The 22,500-nt window shown below is 42.3% G+C and overlaps 2 protein-coding genes and 1 non-coding gene across 3 annotated transcripts in view; 2 read left to right on the top strand and 1 right to left on the bottom strand.

Moving 5' to 3' along the window:
* Positions 1-13,270, top strand: part of LOC127653794 (SLAIN motif-containing protein 1-like) — an 18,195-nt gene extending 4,925 nt beyond the window's left edge. Inside the window, exons 4-9 of the mRNA XM_052140558.1 lie at positions 3,785-3,886; positions 6,158-6,256; positions 6,401-6,748; positions 10,915-11,064; positions 11,518-11,779; positions 12,801-13,270. Of these exons, the coding sequence (XP_051996518.1) occupies positions 3,785-3,886; positions 6,158-6,256; positions 6,401-6,748; positions 10,915-11,064; positions 11,518-11,779; positions 12,801-12,876 (1,037 nt within the window). The 3' untranslated portion in view covers positions 12,877-13,270. The remainder of the gene's footprint in view (positions 1-3,784; positions 3,887-6,157; positions 6,257-6,400; positions 6,749-10,914; positions 11,065-11,517; positions 11,780-12,800) is intronic.
* A 3,701-nt stretch (positions 13,271-16,971) lies between these two features.
* Positions 16,972-22,460, top strand: LOC127653793 (WW domain-binding protein 4-like). The gene is made up of 8 exons (XM_052140557.1): positions 16,972-16,998; positions 19,862-19,985; positions 20,096-20,290; positions 20,371-20,465; positions 21,487-21,562; positions 21,667-22,067; positions 22,193-22,257; positions 22,303-22,460. Exons 1-6 carry the CDS (start codon positions 16,972-16,974, stop codon positions 21,912-21,914), a joined length of 765 nt encoding a protein of 254 aa, XP_051996517.1. The 3' UTR covers positions 21,915-22,067; positions 22,193-22,257; positions 22,303-22,460.
* trnae-uuc (transfer RNA glutamic acid (anticodon UUC)) lies at positions 17,889-17,960 on the bottom strand. Its single transcript has one exon. It is a non-coding gene; the product is annotated as a tRNA-Glu (tRNA).
* Positions 22,461-22,500: the final 40 nt, after the last annotated feature.

The following is a 22,500-nucleotide window of genomic DNA, read 5'->3' as shown; positions in this document are numbered from 1 at the left end:
ACAAGCGGTTGCCATGGAAACTGTGTTTACATGAAAGGAATCGGCCCTTCATGCTATACGTGCTTTATTGATGGGTAACCTATAGATTTCACTGACACACTAATATAGACACATGTTTCCCAAACTTGAATTAGGATCGTGTTCCATACATGTTTGGATGAGTGTGTGCTTTCATGTGGAGATCCATCGATGTGATTGACTGCTGATGTGTGTGTGTGTGTGTGTGTGTGTGTGTGTCAGTGAATGCTTCTGCTCTTATGTTGTGATCGTGTCTTTGTCTTCAACTGATGAGGGACAGTTGAGTCTCGGGATGATCATCAATGCTCCTTTTGTCCTTTGATGGGGCTGTTCTCGTGTCTCTTATATAACACAGAATATTCCTCTTTCTATTCAGAAGAAACACCAATATCTGCAGGGCCGAAATGTTTCTGAGCTGTTCAGATTGTAGTCAAAAATCCCGGGAGAGCATTGGGGAACCCTTGGGAGACCTCACATGTGAAGTTTGAACCACAGTGTGTTTTTAAAGAAAATTATGCATTTCAATACAGCTTCAGAATTAACATCCACAAATTCTCATGTAATTTTATTAAGCGTGTGCGCTCGAGGGATGAGCGTCCCGTGACAGAGTGTGCATCAGCCGGTTTCAATCTCTCATTCACACGACTCATAGAAGAGACACCGACCGCACAGAGACATGCCCGTTTCAGAGTTTATAGTTATTAACATGATCTGCTTCTGTATTATTTCAACTTTAATAAAGCAGTAAAGATTAATTAAATACCACATGAAATATAACCGCATTAAAGATGTAACGCATTAAATATAACCGCATTAAAGATGTGACACATGAAATATAACCGCATTAAAGATGTGACGCATGAAATATAACCGCATTAAAGATGTAAAGCATTAAATATAACTGCATTAAAGATGTAACACATTAAAGGTGTAACGCATGAAATATAACCACATTAAAGATGTAACGCATTAAATATAACTGCATTAAAGATGTAACGCATGAAATATAACTGCATTAAAGATGTAACGCATTAAATATAACTGCATTAAAGATGTAACGCATTAAAGGTGTAACGCATGAAATATAACCACATTAAAGATGTATCGCATGAAATATAACCGCATTAAAGATGTATCGCATGAAATATAACCGCATTAAAGATGTAACGCATTAAATATAACCGCATTAAAGATGTGACGCATGAAATATAACCGCATTAAAGATGTAAAGCATTAAATATAACTGCATTAAAGATGTAACGCATTAAAGGTGTAACGCATGAAATATAACCACATTAAAGATGTAACGCATTAAATATAACTGCATTAAAGATGTAACGCATGAAATATAACCGCATTAAAGATGTAACGCATTAAATATAACTGCATTAAAGATGTAACGCATTAAAGGTGTAACGCATGAAATATAACCACATTAAAGATGTATCGCATGAAATATAACTGCATTAAAGATGTATCGCATGAAATATAACCGCATTAAAGATGTAACGCATTAAATATAACTGCATTAAAGATGTAACGCATTAAAGGTGTAACGCATGAAATATAACCGCATTAAAGATGTAACACATGAAATATAACCGCATTAAAGATGTAACGCGTGAAATATAACCGCATTAAAGATGTATCGCATTAAATATAACCGCATTAAAGATGTAACGCATGAAATATAACCGCATTAAAGATGTATCGCATGAAATATATCCGCATTAAAGATGTATCGCATTAAATATAACCGCATTAAAGATGTATCGCATTAAATATATCCGCATTAAAGATGTATCGCATGAAATATAACCGCATTAAAGATGTATCGCATTAAATATAACCGCATTAAAGATGTATCGCATTAAATATAACCGCATTAAAGATGTAACACATTAAATATATCCGCATTAAAGATGTAACGCATTCAAGATGTAACGCATTCAAGATGTAACGCATGAAATATAACCGCATTAAAGATGTATCGCATTAAAGATGTAGCGCATGAAATATAACCGCATTAAAGATGTATTGCATTAAATACAACCACATTAAAGATGTATTGCATTAAATATAACCGCATTAAAGATGTATCACATTAAATATAACCGCATTAAAGATGTATCGCATTAAATATAACCGCATTAAAGATGTTTCGCATTAAATATATCCGCTTTAAAGATGTAACACATGAAATATAACCGCATTAAAGATGTATCGCATTAAATATAACCGCATTAAAGATGTAACGCATGAAATATAACCGCATTAAAGATGTAACGCATTAAATATATCCGCATTCAAGATGTAACGCATGAAATATAACCGCATTAAAGATGTAACGCATTAAATATATCCGCATTAAAGATGTAACGCATTCAAGATGTAACGCATGAAATATAACCGCATTAAAGATGTAACGCATGAAATATAACCGCATTAAAGATGTATTGCATTAAAGATGTATCGCATTAAATACAACCGCATTAAAGATGTATCGCATTAAAGATGTAACGCATGAAATATAACCGCATTAAAGATGTAACTCATTAAAGATGTAACGCATTAAATCACAGTGTCATCTGCGTACAGGTGTTATTTTGCTTGAATGTCATTACCAAAGTCATTATAAAAATGGAAAACAAAATAGGTCCCAAAATGTAACCCTGGGGACACTTTTAGTTATCTCAAGGAAACCAGAGTTATGGCCCTGTGCATAGATACACTGGTTCAGAAATTATTTTATAAATTGAACTCAGCGATAGCAGCAGTAATGCTTCAGACTGAAAATCACTTCAAATATTATTATCAGATAAAACTGCTTTAACTGCACATTTACCTGTGATTCAAAGATCTTAGCCAAGACTGAAAGTTTGGAAATCGGACGGTAGTTTCTCTGGCGCATAAGGTCACTAGTCCTACGCTCAAAAAGAAAGTTGGGGATCTGGGCAGCTCAGTGGTAAAAGACGCTGACTATCACAGCTGGAGTCGTGAGTTTGAATCCAGGGCATGCTGAGTGACTCCAGTCAGGTCTCCTTAGCAACCAAATTGGCCTGGTTGCTAGGGAGAGTACAGTCAGATGGGTCACGCAGTAACGCGCTCAACAAGTCACGTGATAAGATGCGCGGATTGACGGTCTCAGACCCGAGGCAACTGAGATTCGTCTTCCGCCACCGGATTGAGGTGAGTCACTACACCACCACGAGGACTTTGAGTGCATTGGGAATTGCCCGTTACACATTGGGGAGAAGGGGAAAAAATATCCCAAAAAAAAAAAAAAAATAAGATAATTTACATTGACGTTGCAGCTCTTGGAGTTTAATGAGCACAGTGTGATGTAGGATCTTGAGTTTTAAATCTCCCGCATTGTTTCCAGTTGTTATAACATCTGAACACTTTAAAATACTCATGATAGCTTTTGACATCTCTATAACCCGTAAACCCACTTCACTAGCCAATTACACTTTGACATCACCACAGATATCTATATAGAACCGCTAGACAAATGCTAGTTTCTCTGGCGCATAAGCTCAATAGCCATATATTAAAAAAACTAAAGTTCATAGACATTGAAGTTTTTCACTGATATATAGAACATCTATGGGCCACTTTGAACATCAGCTATGGGAAAAGGCGGAGCTAGTCATTTGAGTCAGGTTTTCGGGATTGTGTTTAAACCCTAACACACATCTGTAGGATAACAGTATGTCTGATTTATCAAAGCAACATGAAGATGAACTGAACTGTGTTTGTCCTGCAGTGAACCGATGGAGGTCAGGTGTCACCTCTCCTGCTCGTCCTCACACTCGTGTAGTTGGGATTTCTCCTCTCGGAAGCTCCTGTAAACCCTGTGACCGAGCAGGTAACACACACAATCATTTACTCCAAGCCCGTATGTCTGTCTTCTGTGGAACACACAAGGAGATGTTTAGTAGAATGTTCACGCTGCTCTTTGTCATACAATGAAAGCCGTCAAACTCCATGAAGAACACAGACGTATCATGACGGCAGTCCTGTGTGCTTTAAACGTGAACTTTCATCTTTAATATTACCTCAGAACACTGAAGCATTGGCAAAGTCTGTTTACATTGAGCTCATCCGCTCATCTCTCTCTCTCTCTCTCTGTCTGTCCAGTCTCATGTCCTCCCGTATCCCATCATCCCTCTTTCCCTGTGACTCCTGAAGTGAAGCATTGTTCTCTTATAACCGAGAGAACTCCTATTTTCCTCCATCCTTCAGCCAATCGCAGTAAGAGCTGCCTAGAGCGCATGAGCACATCGCTATGGCAACACCTGGTCACATGACACTGTCAGCATTTATCATGAGCGAATCCATATGCCAAGTCTCACTCATGGGAATATGGTGGATTCAGTACAACAGTTCTGTGTTCAGTCACATGCAGCTGATCTCAGAGAAAATCACTTTGACTCTGAATCTCGTGTACACTAATGAACACGGTTCTTGAAGCTCGATTAAATGCTCCGAAGATGGTCCGGAGACATGATTAATTGCATTAATTATTCATTAATAAATGTTTTTTAAATGTATTTTTTTTTATATAATTAATCACACTGAATGAATGCGTTAAATTGACAGTCGTAGTGAGAAGTGATTTCATTAGTGCACAATAGGTCTGGTATCTCAGCGAGTATTGATGCTGACTATCACACCTGGAGTTTGAATCCAGGGCGTGCGGAGTGACTCCAGTCAGGTCTCCTTAACAACCAAATTGTCCCGGTTGCTAGGGAGGGTAGAGTCACATGGGGTAACCTCCTCGTGGTCGCTATAATGTGGTTCTCGCTCTCGGTGGGGCGTGTGGAGAGTGACTCCAGCTAGGTCTCCTTAACAACCAAATTGGCCCGGTTGCTAGGGAGGGTAGAGTCACATGGGGTAACCTCCTCATGGTCACTATAATGTGGTTCTCGCTCTCGGTGGGGCTTGTGGTGAGTTGTGCGTGGATGCCGCGGAGAATAGCGTGAAGCCTCCACACGCGCTACGTCTCCACGGTAACACGCTCAACAAGTCAGGTTATAAGATGCGCGGATTGACGGTCTCAGACGTGGAGGCAACTGAGATTCGTCCTCCACCACCAGGATTGAGGCGAGTCACTACGCCACCACGAGGACTTGGAGCGCATTGAGATTTGGGCGTTCCACATTGCAGAGAAAAGGGGAGAAATAAATAAAATAAAAAATGATTTTGCAATGCATCGTGAACTTCATTTTAAAGACCTCAATACTGATTCTTTTACTCACAGCTGAACAATTGTAATTATTCCTGCAAGTTACACGTTCATAACGCAGGAAATTCCCACATTTAAAACCTTTGAATTTTTTGAAGGTGTCATTTGTGACTAATTAAATGGCGACCGCATCTACACATCTATAGAGACAGTACTGATTTACCACTTGTTCTACATTTCAATATATGTAGCACAAATGATGCATGAAAACAATAAACGTAACTATACACAGTATATATATATATATATATATATATATATATATGTGCAGTTTCAAGACATCTTATTTACTGATGGAATACATGAAAAAGCTAAAATGTGACCAATATCATGAAAAAGATCAAATATAGTTTATAAAATAAACATTTTCATAATGTACCAGATAAGAAGGTACTCTGTGTAATTACCAGTATTATAATATATTTAATATACACAGTAAGCAAAATGGGCATTATAACTGAAATATACCCAAATTAATTGATATCAAATTGAATCAAAATCGAATGTAATCACATTGGGAAAACTGTATCAATGCCCTATTGCTTAATGTAAACATCTGTACAGACTCACGATTACTGTACGTCACGTCTCTTCCCAGTGTCCTTATTTGAGTTCAGTAGCTGCACTTTTAAATATCTGAACATTTCTTCTGCCCCCATAGACTTCCATTATCAGTGCATGAATGTAAGCTGGTTTATTTCAGGGATGAGCTGAAGAGATTCACTGAACACAGAACAATTCTTTAATAAACATCTGAACATACCACAGCTTGAGTGACTGTAGGAGGAGACGGCTGCGTTCACATCCTCCTCCTCCTCATCCTCATCCTCCTCCTGGGCTTTAGTGTGTGACTGTAGATCTGCAGGTGTGACGTGTGTTGTATTGTCACAGGTGTGTGGAGTCAGTGCTCAGTGGACAGTGATGTGGACGAGGATTATAAACCGCAGGATCTCAGCGATGTTCAGGTGATGGCGCGACTGCAGGAGGAGAGTAAGTACACAAGTACAACGTGTTGAGGAGGAACTAAAACTTGTGACATTTTTCAGTAGTGTAACTATCTTGACTTTAGTTTGAGAAGGAACACGAATCACAAGTTTCATCTGTTACAGGACGTTGCGTTTGTTTCCTCTGCAGGTTTACGTCAGGATTACGCCACGACCTCTTCCTCGTCCGTTCAGAACCGTCGCAGCTCCAGTTTTACCTTCCTGTTCAGCCAACGGGACGATTCGAACCTGGATGATGATGATGATGATGATGATGAAGATTATGGTCAGTTGCCCCCACCGCAGCCGCGTCTGAGTCGGGCTGGAGCCATTCACCGCGGTCTGCCGCATTCACACACGTTCAACACCATCAGAGACTGGACATGCGGCCTCATCGCCTCCACACCTCCGTACACCCCCACTGCACCCGTCTCACCTCAAACCAGCGCCAACACACCAGTGTCCTCGCACGAGCACACCGGCCTCAGGAGCAGCTCAGGTGAGTCGTGATGATGTCACCACTCGATTACTCATGACTAACACGTGACCTCACTTAAACTGTTCCACTCCACTCGTGACCTCACTTAAACTGTTCCACTCCACTCGTGACCTCACTTAAACTGTTCCACTCCACACGTGACCTCACTTAAACTGTTCCACTCCACACGTGACCTCACGTAAACTGTTCCACTCCACACGTGACCTCACGTAAACTGTTCCACTCCACACGTGACCTCACTTAAACTGTTCCACTCCACTCGTGACCTCACTTAAACTGTTCCACTCCACACGTGACCTCACTTAAACTGTTCCACTCCACTCATGACCTCACTTAAACTGTTCCACTCCACACGTGACCTCACTTAAACTGTTCCACTCCACTCGTGACCTCACTTAAACTGTTCCACTCCACTCGTGACCTCACTTAAACTGTTCCACTCCACACGTGACCTCACTTAAACTGTTCCACTCCACACGTGACCTCACGTAAACTGTTCCACTCCACACGTGACCTCACGTAAACTGTTCCACTCCACACGTGACCTCACTTAAACTGTTCCACTCCACTCGTGACCTCACTTAAACTGTTCCACTCCACACGTGACCTCACTTAAACTGTTCCACTCCACTCGTGACCTCACTTAAACTGTTCCACTCCACACGTGACCTCACTTAAACTGTTCCACTCCACACGTGACCTCACTTAAACTGTTCCACTCCACTCGTGACCTCACTTAAACTGTTCCACTCCACACGTGACCTCACTTAAACTGTTCCACTCCACACGTGACCTCACTTAAACTGTTCCACTCCACACGTGACCTCACTTAAACTGTTCCACTCCACACGTGACCTCACTTAAACTGTTCCACTCCACACGTGACCTCACTTAAACTGTTCCACTCCACTCGTGACCTCACTTAAACTGTTCCACTCCACTCGTGACCTCACTTAAACTGTTCCACTCCACACGTGACCTCACTTAAACTGTTCCACTCTACTCGTGACCTCACTTAAACTGTTCCACTCCACACGTGACCTCACTTAAACTGTTCCACTCTACTCGTGACCTCACTTAAACTGTTCCACTCCACTCGTGACCTCACTTAAACTGTTCCACTCCACACGTGACCTCACTTAAACTGTTCCACTCCACTCGTGACCTCACTTAAACTGTTCCACTCCACTCGTGACCTCACTTAAACTGTTCCACTCTACTCGTGACCTCACTTAAACTGTTCCACTCTACTCGTGACCTCACTTAAACTGTTCCACTCTACTCGTGACCTCACTTAAACTGTTCCACTCCACACGTGACCTCACTTAAACTGTTCCACTCTACTCGTGACCTCACTTAAACTGTTCCACTCCACTCGTGACCTCACTTAAACTGTTCCACTCCACACGTGACCTCACTTAAACTGTTCCACTCCACTCGTGACCTCACTTAAACTGTTCCACTCCACACGTGACCTCACTTAAACTGTTCCACTCCACACGTGACCTCACTTAAACTGTTCCACTCCACACGTGACCTCACTTAAACTGTTCCACTCCACTCGTGACCTCACTTAAACTGTTCCACTCTACACGTGACCTCACTTAAACTGTTCCACTCCACTCGTGACCTCACTTAACCTGTTCCAATCCACTCGTGACCTCACTTAAACTGTTCCACTCCACTCGTGACCTCACTTAAACTATTCCACTCCACACGTGACCTCACTTAAACTGTTCCACTCTACTCGTGACCTCACTTAAACTGTTCCACTCCACACGTGACCTCACTTAAACTGTTCCACTCTACTCGTGACCTCACTTAAACTGTTCCACTCTACTCGTGACCTCACTTAAACTGTTCCACTCCACACGTGACCTCACTTAAACTGTTCCACTCTACTCGTGACCTCACTTAAACTGTTCCACTCTACTCGTGACCTCACTTAAACTGTTCCACTCTACTCGTGACCTCACTTAAACTGTTCCACTCTACTCGTGACCTCACTTAAACTGTTCCACTCTACTCGTGACCTCACTTAAACTGTTCCACTCCACACGTGACCTCACTTAAACTGTTCCACTCTACTCGTGACCTCACTTAAACTGTTCCACTCCACACGTGACCTCACTTAAACTGTTCCACTCTACTCGTGACCTCACTTAAACTGTTCCACTCCACACGTGACCTCACTTAAACTGTTCCACTCCACACGTGACCTCACTTAAACTGTTCCACTCCACACGTGACCTCACTTAAACTGTTCCACTCTACTCGTGACCTCACTTAAACTGTTCCACTCTACTCGTGACCTCACTTAAACTGTTCCACTCCACACGTGACCTCACTTAAACTGTTCCACTCTACTCGTGACCTCACTTAAACTGTTCCACTCCACACGTGACCTCACTTAAACTGTTCCACTCCACTCGTGACCTCACTTAAACTGTTCCACTCCACACGTGACCTCACTTAAACTGTTCCACTCCACTCGTGACCTCACTTAAACTGTTCCACTCTACTCGTGACCTCACTTAAACTGTTCCACTCCACACGTGACCTCACGTAAACTGTTCCACTCCACACGTGACCTCACGTAAACTGTTCCACTCCACACGTGACCTCACTTAAACTGTTCCACTCTACTCGTGACCTCACTTAAACTGTTCCACTCCACACGTGACCTCACTTAAACTGTTCCACTCCACTCGTGACCTCACTTAACCTGTTCCAATCCACTCGTGACCTCACTTAAACTGTTCCATTCCACTCGTGACCTCACTTAAACTGTTCCACTCCACACGTGACCTCACTTAAACTGTTCCACTCTACACGTGACCTCACTTAAACTGTTCCACTCCACTCGTGACCTCACTTAAACTGTTCCACTCTACACGTGACCTCACTTAAACTGTTCCACTCCACTCGTGACCTCACTTAAACTGTTCCACTCCACTCGTGACCTCACTTAAACTGTTCCACTCCACACGTGACCTCACTTAAACTGTTCCACTCCACACGTGACCTCACTTAAACTGTTCCACTCCACTCGTGACCTCACTTAAACTGTTCCACTCCACACGTGACCTCACGTAAACTGTTCCACTCCACACGTGACCTCACTTAAACTGTTCCACTCCACTCGTGACCTCACTTAAACTGTTCCACTCCACTCGTGACCTCACGTAAACTGTTCCACTCCACACGTGACCTCACTTAAACTGTTCCACTCCACACGTGACCTCACTTAAACTGTTCCACTCTACACGTGACCTCACTTAAACTGTTCCACTCCACTCGTGACCTCACTTAAACTGTTCCACTCCACTCGTGACCTCACTTAAACTGTTCCACTCCACTCGTGACCTCACGTAAACTGTTCCACTCCACACGTGACCTCACTTAAACTGTTCCACTCTACACGTGACCTCACTTAAACTGTTCCACTCCACACGTGACCTCACTTAAACTGTTCCACTCTACACGTGACCTCACTTAAACTGTTCCACTCCACTCGTGACCTCACTTAAACTGTTCCACTCCACTCGTGACCTCACTTAACCTGTTCCACTCCACACGTGACCTTAGTGTGTTTGTGTGTGAGTGTGTGTGAGCGAGAGTGTGTGTTTGTGAGAGTGTGTGTGTATGTTTGAGTGAGAGAGTGAGTGAGTGAGTGTGTGTGAAAGAGAGTGTGTGTGAGAGAGTGTGTTTGTGAGAGTGTGTGTGTGAGAGAGTGTGTTTGTGAGAGTGTGTGTGTATGTTTGAGTGAGTGAGTGTGTGTGAATGAGTATGTGTGTGTGTGAGAGAGAGTGTGTGTGAGAGAGTGAGTGTTTGTTTGTATTTGTCTGTGTGTGAGTGAGTGAGTGTGTTTGTGTGAGTGTGTGTGCATGCGCGTGCGTGTGCGTGTCTCGTGCTGGAGAGTTCATCAGGATGATCTGACACGTGTGTGTTTGTGTGCGGATGTTGTTCTAGAAGCCGTCTTTATATAAACTCTGTCTGCAATCATATTTAAATCCAGATAAATTAAATCAGATGTAATTTGGGTTAAATCTAATACAACATGTTCAGAGGATTATGATCACTGTGCGTGTATACTGCTCTGCATGCTCATTACATCATCTTCAGTCTGTGATTGGCTGAGCTAACAGGAAGTGATGTTTCTCCAGATAAGTTAAGGAGGAGTATGCCAAACCTGCTGCGAGCTCCGAGCGTGACCAGCGTTCTGGTCCCAGCCAATCAGATGACTTCAGCTCCGTCCATCCGCAACAGTCAAAGCTTCGATTCATCTAGCGCGCTGACAAGACTGCAGACCGCTAGTATGTGTCAAACACGTCTGACATACTGACAATCACTTCTGTAAAACACTAAAGGAGATGTTTAGTTGAATGTTCACGCTGCTCTGTTCCATACAGTGAAAGTGAATGGGGACTTTAAGACTATAAAAGCACCATAAAAATTTGGCACATCAAGATGTATTATGCCAGGAAAAGTGCAGCATGAACATTCTGCTAAATATCTCCTTTAAGCTACATTCACACAGCACAGGTTTGCAGAGAATGCGGTTGAGAGATCTGCACATTTGTGGGTGTGAGTTCGGTTATAGGATGCGGTAACTGTGTGTGACCGTATGAAGCACTCAAACAGGTCTGACAACCGTATTCTGCTGCTGTGTGATCGTGGACTTCATGTCCCACAGAAGAAAGTCAGATCCAGATTTTTTCATCAGTGTCTTCATCAGGATTACTGATGGCATGTGTTTGTGTGTTCAGTTCCGTCTCCTGCGCAGCTGCAGAATCGTGTTCAGAGTGTGGGGAACTTCTCGTCACGTCCGACTCTGAAAGCCACCGCTTACGTTAGCCCGACCATCAAGAGTTCCTCCCTCATGACATCATCAGCCAGTTTACAGTCTCTGTTTAGCAGCAGCAGTAAGACGAGCGGATCACAGATACCAGCGCGCAGCGCACTGCCACGACCTGCATCCTTCATAGCGACCGTCTCCAACCGCAGCAAACTCAACACACCTGTGCGCAGGTGACAGCACTGACAGATGCAGCACTTCAGTACAGCAGAATGAGTTGCATTAGTTCACTGATGTTCATTAAGAGTTTTGTTCGGCTGCTACCTCAGTTATAAACATAAGCAGTATATTTGTTATATTTTTTGGAATTATTTATTTACTTTAAATCGCCTTTTTCCTCGCAATTTGGAACGATAATTCCCACTACTTAGCAGGTCCTCGTGGTGTCACGGTGACTTGCCTCAATCCAGGTGGCGGAGGACGAATCTCAGTTGCCTCCACGTCTGAGACCGTCAATCCGCGCATCTCATCACGTGACTTGTTGAGCGTGTTATCATGGAGACGTAGCGCACGTGGAGGCTTCACGCTATTCTCCACGGCATCCACACACAACTCACCACACGCCCCACCGAGAGCGAGAACCACATTATAGTGACCACGAGGAGGTTACCCCATGTGACTCTACCCTCCCTAGCAACCGGGCCAATTTGGTTCCCATGTGACTACCCTCCCTAGCAACCGGGCCAATTTTGTTACCCCATGTGACTCTACCCTCCCTAGCAACCAGCCCAATTTGGTTACCCCATGTGACTCTACCCTCCCTAGCAACGGGCCCAATTTGGTTACCCAATGTGACTCTACCCTCCCTAGCAACCGCCCCAATTTGGTTGTTAAGGAGACCTGACTGGAGTCACTCAGCACACCCTGGATTCAAACTCACGACTCCAGGTGTGATAGTCAGCGTCAGTACTCGCTGAGATACACTGAACCCCTGATCATTCGTATTTTAAGTGTTTTCATGAAATGCTCGAGTAGCCAGTGTTTTTTTTTACTTTAAATGTAGTAAATATTTCACCTAATATTCTTTCATTTTATTCAATTTGACTCTGGATGAAATGGGATTATAATTTTATGTTGAAGAAAATTTGCAAAATTACTTAAACATCATAAAATATCCCATGTTCAATTCAATCGACAGCATGCGTGTCATAATGTTGATTTATTTATTTTAAAATCTCTTTTCTCTTTCTGAAGTTTGCTGACACCACCAAAGAGTCTGGTGACGCTGAGCGCGCTGCGTGATGGAAGCTGGCGTGACGGCTGTTACTAGCGGCGGCGAGATGTGGGTCAGTCGGGGTTAACTGGAATAATGATGCGGACGGTCGGAGCTCCCTGCTGGTCAGGGTCGTTCACCATCACCAAGTGTTCTTGACGAGAGGACTGACGCTGCGTGTGTGTGCCCGTGAGTGTGTGTGTGTGTGTGTGTCTGTGTGTGCCTGTGTGTGTGCCTGTGTGTGTGTGTGTGTGTGTGCGTGTGTGCCTGTGTGTGTGTGCCTGTGTGTGTGTGCGTGTGTGTGTGTGCGTGTGTGTGTGCGTGTGTGTGTGCGTGTGCCTGTGTGTGCCTGTGTGTGTGTGCCTGTGTGTGTGTGTGTGTGTGTGCCTGTGTGTGTGTGTGTGTGTGTGTGTGTGTGTGTGTGTGTGTGTGTGTGTGTGTGTGTGTGTGTGTGTGCCTGTGTGTGTGTGTGTGTGTGTGTGTGTGTATTATAAGAGCTTCCGGTTCATATAAGGGCCTTTCAGAGCAGAAATGAGTTCTGTATGCAAATATAAATGTTGCTCCTGTTATTTGTGTGAATGACGCTTCATCACTTCACATCTGAATCACAGACATGTGAAATGAACAAACTGCACCTCAAAGCATCATTTATCGTTCATTCCCAAAAGAGGAAATGCCAAACATGCTGCTAATCAAGCTGAAACAAAAGAACGTGTCATGTTTTCTACGATTGTCTGAAGTGTGAATATTTGTATAATTCATTTTCCCTTTTAACTTGATAAATGACAGTCATTGTGAGATGAAACACTGATACATGTGGATAACTGCTGCACCGTTAGTAAAGCTGTTTTGATTAAAGAGATGTGTTGATTTAATGTTGCACTTTCACTGTTAATATGTTTATGGTTCTACACTGGATTATGTTCATTGGCCACAGATGTAGCATTGCACTTATTTAATATGTTTCTTTTCTTATGTAAAAACATATTTCAAAGAGGATTCATGTTATTGCACATTATTTCTGTACATGTGACCGTGTTCTTAAATATTTCTTCATCACTGATATTTTAATGGGCGTGTCTGTATTTAAATTCAGAATAAACTTGTTTTTATTGACTGTTTCTGTTTGTCCTGAGAATCCCGAGACTATTACCCATGACTGATCGTCTGTTTGACATTCAATAGTTCACATTATTAACTATTAATGATGATCATATTAACCCCTTATTCTATGGGGGCGGAGCCAGAATCGTGCAATAAGTTTACACTTAAATTGTAAAAACCGTCGGATACATGAATCACTCATATTTGGTAAAAAAATAGTTTATTATTTTCTCCCCAATTTGGAATGTCCAATTCCCAAAAAGTCCTTGTGGTGGTGTAGTGACTCGCCTCAATCTGGGTGAGGAGGACGAATCTCCGTTGCCTCCGCGTCTGAGACCATCAATCCGTGACTTGAGCAGGTTACCATGGAGACATAGCGCATGTGGAGGCTTCACTCTATTCTCCACACACAACTCACCACACGCCCCACCGAGAGCGAGAACCACATTATAGTGACCACGAGGAGGTTACCCCATGTGACTCTACCCTCCCTAGCAACCGGGCAAATATGGTTACCCCATGTGACTCTACCCTCCTTAGCAACCGGGCAAATATGGTTACCCCATGTGACTCTACCCTCCCTAGCAACCGGGCTAATTTGGTTACCCCATGTGACTCTACCCTCCCTAGCAACCGGGCTAATTTGGTTACCCCATGTGACTCTACCCTCCATAGCAACCGGCCCAATTTGGTTACCCCATGTGTCTCTACCCTCCCTAGCAACTGGCCCAATTTGGTTAGCCCATGTGACTCTAGCCTCCCTAGCAACCAGGAAAATTTGGTTACCCCATGTGTCTCTACCCTCCCTAGCAACCGGCCCAATTTGGTTACCCCATGTGACTCTACCCTCCCTAGCAACCAGGAAAATTTGATTACCCCATGTGTCTCTACCCTCCCTAGCAACCGGCCCAATTTGGTTACCCAATGCATCTCTACCCTCCCTAGCAACCGGCCCAATTTGGTTACCCCATGTGTCTCTACCCTCCCTAGCAACCGGCCCAATTTGGTTACCCAATGCATCTCTACCCTCCCTAGCAACCGGCCCAATTTGGTTACCCCATGTGTCTCTACCCTCCCTAGCAACCGGCCCAATTTGGTTACCCAATGCATCTCTACCCTCCCTAGCAACCGGCCCAATTTGGTTACCCCATGTGACTCTACCCTCCCTAGCAACCAGGAAAATGTGGTTACCCCATGTGACTCTACCCTCCCTAGCAACCAGGAAAATTTGGTTACCCCATGTGTCTCTACCCTCCCTAGCAACCGGCCTAATTTGGTTACCCAATGCATCTCTACCCTCCCTAGCAACTGGCCCAATTTGGTTACCCCCCTGTTATCATGATGCTAGCACGTTTTTTAGCATGTTTTAGGGTGTGGCTATGAAGATTTTAGGTGTTTAGGTAATGTTAAGTCAATGGGACTTTTTTTACCAGTTTTTCGTCCGCTGTGTGAACATCGTACACCCGATCGCTTAGAAAAGATACAGCACACCTCTCCTCAATGAGCCGCACTATTTGACGCCTCACTCGGGTCTGTGACAAAAGCTGCGGGAATAATAACTTTGTGTGGAATAATAATAATAATAATCAGAATATTAATAAGTATGCAAGAGAACAATAGTGATGCCTTTGGCAAGCACCACTAATAATAATAATAATTTGCACTTTAATATGTCTTGACTATTCTGATGCTAGTGGAACTTTGTAGTATGGCACTTTTGTACCACCGTCTCCTTGAGATGATCGGCTGATGTTTTCCTCTTTTGTATAAACGCGTCTGCCAAATGAATAAATGAGAATATAATAAAGGAAATATGTTTAAATTCACTTTAACGTGAAAATGGTAAAACTAAAATAAAAAAGTTACATTCACCCCTCCTCCATTTCACCAAACCCCCCCGTGCATTAGTACCTGTCCATCTGAATGTACCTTCTTATTGGCAGAATAACTCGTTGTATTTCTGATCTTGGTGTTGATCAGCAACCTCAGGCTTATTGAGAACCTGCGTGAACATTACATGCAGTAATCGTGAGGAAGGGTGCGTAACTCCTGGTCTCCTGAACTGGGCCATTGTAACCAAACGTAAGAGTTTGGATCGGCTGGGGCATTGCTGTTATAGGGAATGAGGCATGTCACCTAACGTTCCATTAAATCGCTCTGTGCCCGTTACCCATTGGAAGGTATGCTGTGGTGTGGGATTCTAGGAACCCGCAGATATTAACACATTGTCCCGAAGCTTTCTCGCATCCTGCTTTACTGTTGGATTAACAGTGACTTCCACTGACCGCTGATTACCATCTTCTTCTGACCAGAAATCTCTTAATGCTCTTCAGGGGAGCACGAGCAGAAGGCTCTGGTGACTTCCCAAAAACACACCTTTGACAGCACCTGATGTCAGGCCAATAAAACCGCTGCCTAGCAAGTGAGAGAGTACAGTCCTGTCCAGGGTAATCTGGCATACCGGGCATTTTCCCGGTGGGCCGACGCACTTTGGGGCCGATCATGGCCATCGGGAGAACTGAGCGGGCCGGTGGTTTGGTCAGAAAATGTGCTGAATGGAGCAAAAATGAGCCGTTGTGTTATGCAGAACGGACCACAAAACGGCGCCACAATATGCAGAACCGCTCAACAACTTTTTGTTGAACCTGCTGGACTAAATGGAGCGTTCTGAACTCGTCCAATCACAGTGAGACTGACAGAACCGCTCCGATTTCAGCTGCATCATAATCAGCTCTTGTTACACCAACAACACAGTTCAAAAGATTATCAAAAGAATCACAAAGTGATTTATGATTTCTGTAAGACAACAAAGACAAATTTTTCATTTCTGCCACTATTACTGGTTCTGTAAGCACCAAATATCCACAAACTCAATATCAGCTCTTACCTTAGGCTGTTTTCTTCATCCAATATTATGTCTCAGATATCCAGAATTTTCTTGATGAACAAATCATCAGTTATTGACGTTGAAAAGTGATTACATACACCTCCCCAATGACACCAAGACTGACGTTCAGAGGCTGAAATATGTGATGAAACATTGGGAACATGCACGCCGCTAAAAGCACGTGTGCGGTATGAGTGCTGCTATGTAACAGCGCCGCCTACAGTTCAGATCTGAGAATTGCAACAGAGGAAAATTATTTTTCATAGTGTTTGCTGCCATCTAGTGGAATGAAATAAAACCTTTTGCAGGACATTAAGTGACCAGCCAGAAATACAGTGGCATGCAAAAGTTTGGGCACCCCTGATCAAAATGTCTGTTGTGTGAATAGCCAAGCGAGCAAAAGATGACAGAGAGGCCGGATTCAGAGTATTTATTAAGCTTTGAAATTTGCATCACCTGGCCAAATGATGATTGTGAACAAGCCACAGCTCTAACAAGCTAATTAAGGTCTGAGACTTTGGTCAAAGTGATCTGAGAGCTCAAATCTCTTGGGTGCCCAAACTTTTGCTTGGTGCTCCTTTCCTTTTTTTTCACACTAAAATTGTACAAAATAAAAAATAATACACTAATATTGCTTAAAATGTTGAAAAGAATGTTTCATCTTTAACTTTATGGCTTTTGGAGATCAGTTCATCTTCTACTCATTTAACTATTCACAGCAACAAACATTTTGACCAGGGGTGCCCAAACTTTTGCCTGTTGAAGATGTCGGTAAGAACATCTGCCAGCTGGTCTGCACATCCTCCGAGCACTCCAGGGATGTTGTCTGGTCCAGCAGACCTCCGTGGGTTTGACTCTACGTAGAGTTTTCCTCACATCAGCCGTGGTAAGACAGAGCACCTGGTCGTTGGGAGGAGGGATGGTCTTCCTCGCCAAAAGATGCACCAGAGTTTAATGGGTTAATATCCGATTTGTGCTTCTGCGTCAAACCCAACTCGTAGTAGACAATTCTATATTCTATTCTATATTCGTGCAACACTAAACACGCATAAGTGGACGGTTGAAATAAAAAACGAACTTCCCATACCGGGAGTCGAACCCGGGCCGCCTGGGTGAAAACCAGGAATCCTAACCGCTAGACCATATGGGAGGTCACACTAACAAACGCGGTAGATGTAAACTTATACATCAATATACATCTTATATCAGATTGTAGCGTAGAGTTTCTTGCTTTTATATATTATATATTATACATGATGATATTCAGTATACAAATATATTATAGTTTTTTTTTAATCATTCAGAGTGTGTGGCGCATTCGTGACGTCATATTGAAGGGACAGTGAATTTCAGTGAATATTTGAGGATTTAGCGGCATATGTGTGAAAGTTTGTTCCTTTATAATGTTATTAATCATGTACAAATCTGACAGACCCGTTAATGAACCTTAAACTTGTAAAGCTTTTATTGTTGTTGTTAATTAGTTATAAAGGGCATATTACATGGAAAATGTTGCTGAGTGTTAAAAAATAATATATATATATATATCATATTTATTTATTTTGTGCAAAATGACACATGCAAAATATAGTTGTGTGGATAATGAACAAGACCAGGCAACAGGAATTACTCAGGCCAGATTTTATTCTGCATCTGCATGAATAAAGACAAATACATCAAAACAAGCTCGAATCTGTGGCCTTCTCTTACATTGGAACACCAACCTATCAGTGAAAAGCATTATTATAGCCACAGAGCTTGCATACTCATGCTTAATGAACTCTCTCCAAAAATACATGCTCCATATCATTACCACAAACTTCATACATATTTGAATAAGATTTAAGTGCATTCTGAACAAAACTACATGTTTTATTGCACTAAACAGAACTCATATCAAACGTTTTAGACGGAGCTTCAACACAACTCGGCTCTCTTCAGTCGCGCTTACCGCGCGAGAGCAACCGGGACATGAATCTTAAAGGAGCCACGCACCATTTTTAATAACACTGAAAAATTACCATATAACAATAGAAACATGACATCTCAATTAAATATTAATTAATTAAACGTCAATATTAAAAGAATAAATTAAATGAAATATTAAAAGAATAATTTCCAGAATACAAAATAATTATATAAATATAACAAATGATAATAACAAGGGGAGAGATTTTGAGTGAAATTAATAAATAAATATAACACCTGTTACACACACAGTGTGGAAAACTGTCTCCTGTGCCATGTGACAACAATGTAGAATACTAATGCATTGTGTTTTACATGCTGTTTTAAAAAATGAACTGAACATCAGATATGATCATTGAAAACGCATGTTAAAGGGGCAGTTCACCCAAAAATGTAAATCATCATTTATTCACCCTCATGCCATCCCAGATGTGTGACTCTTTCTTTAGCAGAACACAAATGAAGATTTTTAGAAGAATATTTCAGCTCTGTATGTCCATACAATGCAAGTGAATGGTGACCAGAAATCGGAAGCTCCAAAAAGCACATAAAAGCAGCATAAAAGTAGTCCAGTGGTTTAATCCATGTCTTCTGAAGTGTTATGATAGGTGTAAGTGAGAAACAGATCAATATTTAAGTCCCATTTACTATCAATTATTCTCCCTGCCCAGGCAATATGCACGAAGAATGCATATCACCAAAAACTAAAGAAGATGATTGTAAAAGTGGAGATTTTTTTTAGTAAAAAGGACTTAAATATTGATCTGTTTCTCAACCACACCTATCATATCTCTTCTGGAGACATTAATTAAACCACTGGATTAATGTTATGCTGCTTTTATGTGCTTTTTGGAGCTTCAAAGTTCTGGTCACCATTCACTTGCATTGTATGGACCTACAGAGCTGAAATATTAATAACTATAAATATGAAACCGTTTAATGCAAGATGGGTCAGTAGTGTTCATGTGTGTGTAAACAGACTGTTGGCTGCTGCTCTCAGTGCTGCATGTGTGTGTGATGATAAGAGTGTGTTTTATTGGGCAGCGGTGATCATGTTCTCCTCCCGTCAATGTTGCGTGACAGATTAAGAAGGAAAGCATTGCAAAAGCCAAACAGGAGGAGAAGATATCAAAGGAGTTTGCAGCGATGGAGGCGGCAGCACTTAAAGCAAATGAGGAAGATCTGAAGAGCATGAACACTCAGTCAGGTAACTTCAGCATTATATATATATATAACATATTTAGCCCTTGTGTCCACTCATTGTGTGTATTTGTATTGATGTGATCATACTCACAGAACTGCTTCATTTCACTGCAGGTGAGAGTTTAACTGCGACTGAAGCTCCGGTTAATCCACAAACTAAAGGACAACATCAAGCACAAAGACGAGAACTGAAAGTGCACAAAGAGACTTCGAGCAGCAGCTGCAATAATGAGAATAATCCGGTGGATGTTTGGATGGAGGGAACCACAGATGACGGACACATTTACTATTACAACACCATCACAGGAGGTTTGGGATATAACTGACCTGTTCTCCACATACACTGTGTGTTTGCGGATGTGTGAAGGACTGTGTAATGTTGATTTCAGAGTGTCTGTGGGAGAAACCAGACGGCCTTCAGAGTCAGAACACACCATCATCATCATCATCATCATCAGCAGCAGCAGCAGCAGGACAAACTCAGGTAAACTCATTAATATATGTATTATTTACAGTGTTTGCACTGCAGCTCTGTGTTTATATTCTGTAAATGTTTCTTTGAAACTTTTAACACTAAATGATTCAAATACTGCAATTAATACAGCTCAAAACTCTCAAACACATACCCCGGGACCTCATTCCACCCCTGTACCGCCTCTGTTGTTTTGTAGAGTTAAGCCACGCCTCTTTAGTATTCCTCAACCGTTCTCTTATGAATAGTGTAACACAAAAAAAATAAAAATATATATATAATATTATTATAATTATTTTTGTATTTATTAAAAAATGCCAAATTTGCTAAAAATACATTTCACTCATATAAATCATATTTTTATGATTATTTCATATCTATATTTGTTTACTTTCAAAATATGCATTTATTTATTTATTAAAAGACAAATGAGTACTATATAAAAATTAAAACTATATAAAATAATTTACTATTGTCACACAAAAAATCAATAAGTATCATATGCGTGCATACACATATTAAACATGTTATTTGTTCCTCAAGGTGGCGCTGTTGTTCAGTGATTTACATTTGACATGAATATTTGATGAAGCAGCAATGTGGAAGTAAACTATAGCAGGTTTAACATGTGATCAGTATCATGTGACTATTGTCATTTGACTCAAACTCAATAAACACCTGATAAAACACACACGTGTGTAGATTACGTGTTACGTGTAGCTCCATATGTGTTATTTGTGTTATACATGTGTTATGTGCATCAATATCTGGGTGTTTTGAAAATCGGTTTGTGATGGACATTGGTAGCGGGTCGCTAATGACCTGATGTTGTAATAATGTTTGGCGAAACACACACACATTGAAGAGACGTACAGACTGTAGATTTCTCTGTGTGTTTCAGCTTTTCATTTACACCAAAACCTAAAACCTTATCATGAACATTCTTCTACACCAATAATAGAGGAAAGGAAGTTATTTTCTCTTCATATCTGCAGTACGTGTGATGTGAGCTCATGAAACATGTCTTGTGCAGGAATCTTCAGTCACTTCATGGATGGAGGCTGTGAGTCCTGAAGGATTCATGTATTACTACAACACTGAGACCGGCGGTGAGATCAACACACTACAATCTCACGTTCATGAGGTTATACACCAGATTAGGCTTTATCAATAATAATAATATAACACATGATGTTTGACCCGGTCTGAGCAGAATCCAGCTGGGAGAAACCAGAGAACTTCAGTCCTTCAGATGGATCTCCTCATGAGGTTTCAGGAGCAGCGGAGGAGCCCGAGTCTCTTTCTGCAGGAGAAATCTCCTCTGATGCTCCGAAAGACACGACAGAACCAGAACCAGCAGAAACCAAACACACCGACATCCCAAAGACCGGTTTGAGGGTGAGACACTCTCGAGGCATCTCATATGTAAAGATGCAGTACAAGGGGGTTCTGGGTATCTGAGCGAGTGTTGACGCTGACTATCACACCTGGAGTCGTGAGTTTGAATCCAGGGTGTGCTGAGTGACTCCAGTCAGGTCTCCTTAGCAACCAAATTGGCCCGGTTGCTAGGGAGGGTAGAGTCACATGGGGTAACCAAATTGGCCTGGTTGCTAGGTCACATGGGGTAACCAAATTGGCCCAGTTGCTAGGGAGGGTAGAGTCACATGGGGTAACCAAACTGGCCTGGTTGCTAGGGAGGGTAGAGTCACATGGGGTAACCAAATTGGCCCGGTTGCTAGGGAGGGTAGAGTCACATGGGGTAACCAAATTGGCCTGGTTGCTAGGGAGGGTAGAGTCACATGGGGTAACCAAATTGGCCTGGTTGCTAGGGAGGGTAGAGTCACATGAGGTAACCAAATTGGCCTGGTTGCTAGGGAGGGTAGAGTCACATGGGGTAACCAAATTGGCCTGGTTGCTAGGGAGGGTAGAGTCACATGGGGTAACCAAATTGGCCTGGTTGCTAGGGAGGGTAGAGTCACATGGGGTAACCAAATTGGCCCAGTTGCTAGGGAGAGTAGAGTCACATGGGGTAACCAAATTGGCCTGG

Source organism: Xyrauchen texanus, chromosome 13 (genome assembly GCF_025860055.1).
Source record: "Xyrauchen texanus isolate HMW12.3.18 chromosome 13, RBS_HiC_50CHRs, whole genome shotgun sequence".
In the NCBI taxonomy this organism is placed as follows: Eukaryota; Metazoa; Chordata; class Actinopteri; order Cypriniformes; family Catostomidae; genus Xyrauchen; species Xyrauchen texanus.
Note: the sequence above shows the minus strand (reverse complement) of the source record. Positions and strands in the feature narration are given on the sequence as shown.

What these genes read in the sequence shown, in the direction of transcription:
- LOC127653793 (XM_052140557.1), top strand. Translation starts at nt 16,972, where the DNA reads ATGCACGCCGCTAAAAGCACGTGTGCG. An exon ending in CAGCAGCAGGACAAACTCAG is followed by an intron (nt 20,466 to 21,486) that starts GTAAACTCATTA and finishes TGTCTTGTGCAG; the next exon opens with GAATCTTCAGTCACTTCATG. An exon ending in CTACAACACTGAGACCGGCG is followed by an intron (nt 21,563 to 21,666) that starts GTGAGATCAACA and finishes CGGTCTGAGCAG; the next exon opens with AATCCAGCTGGGAGAAACCA.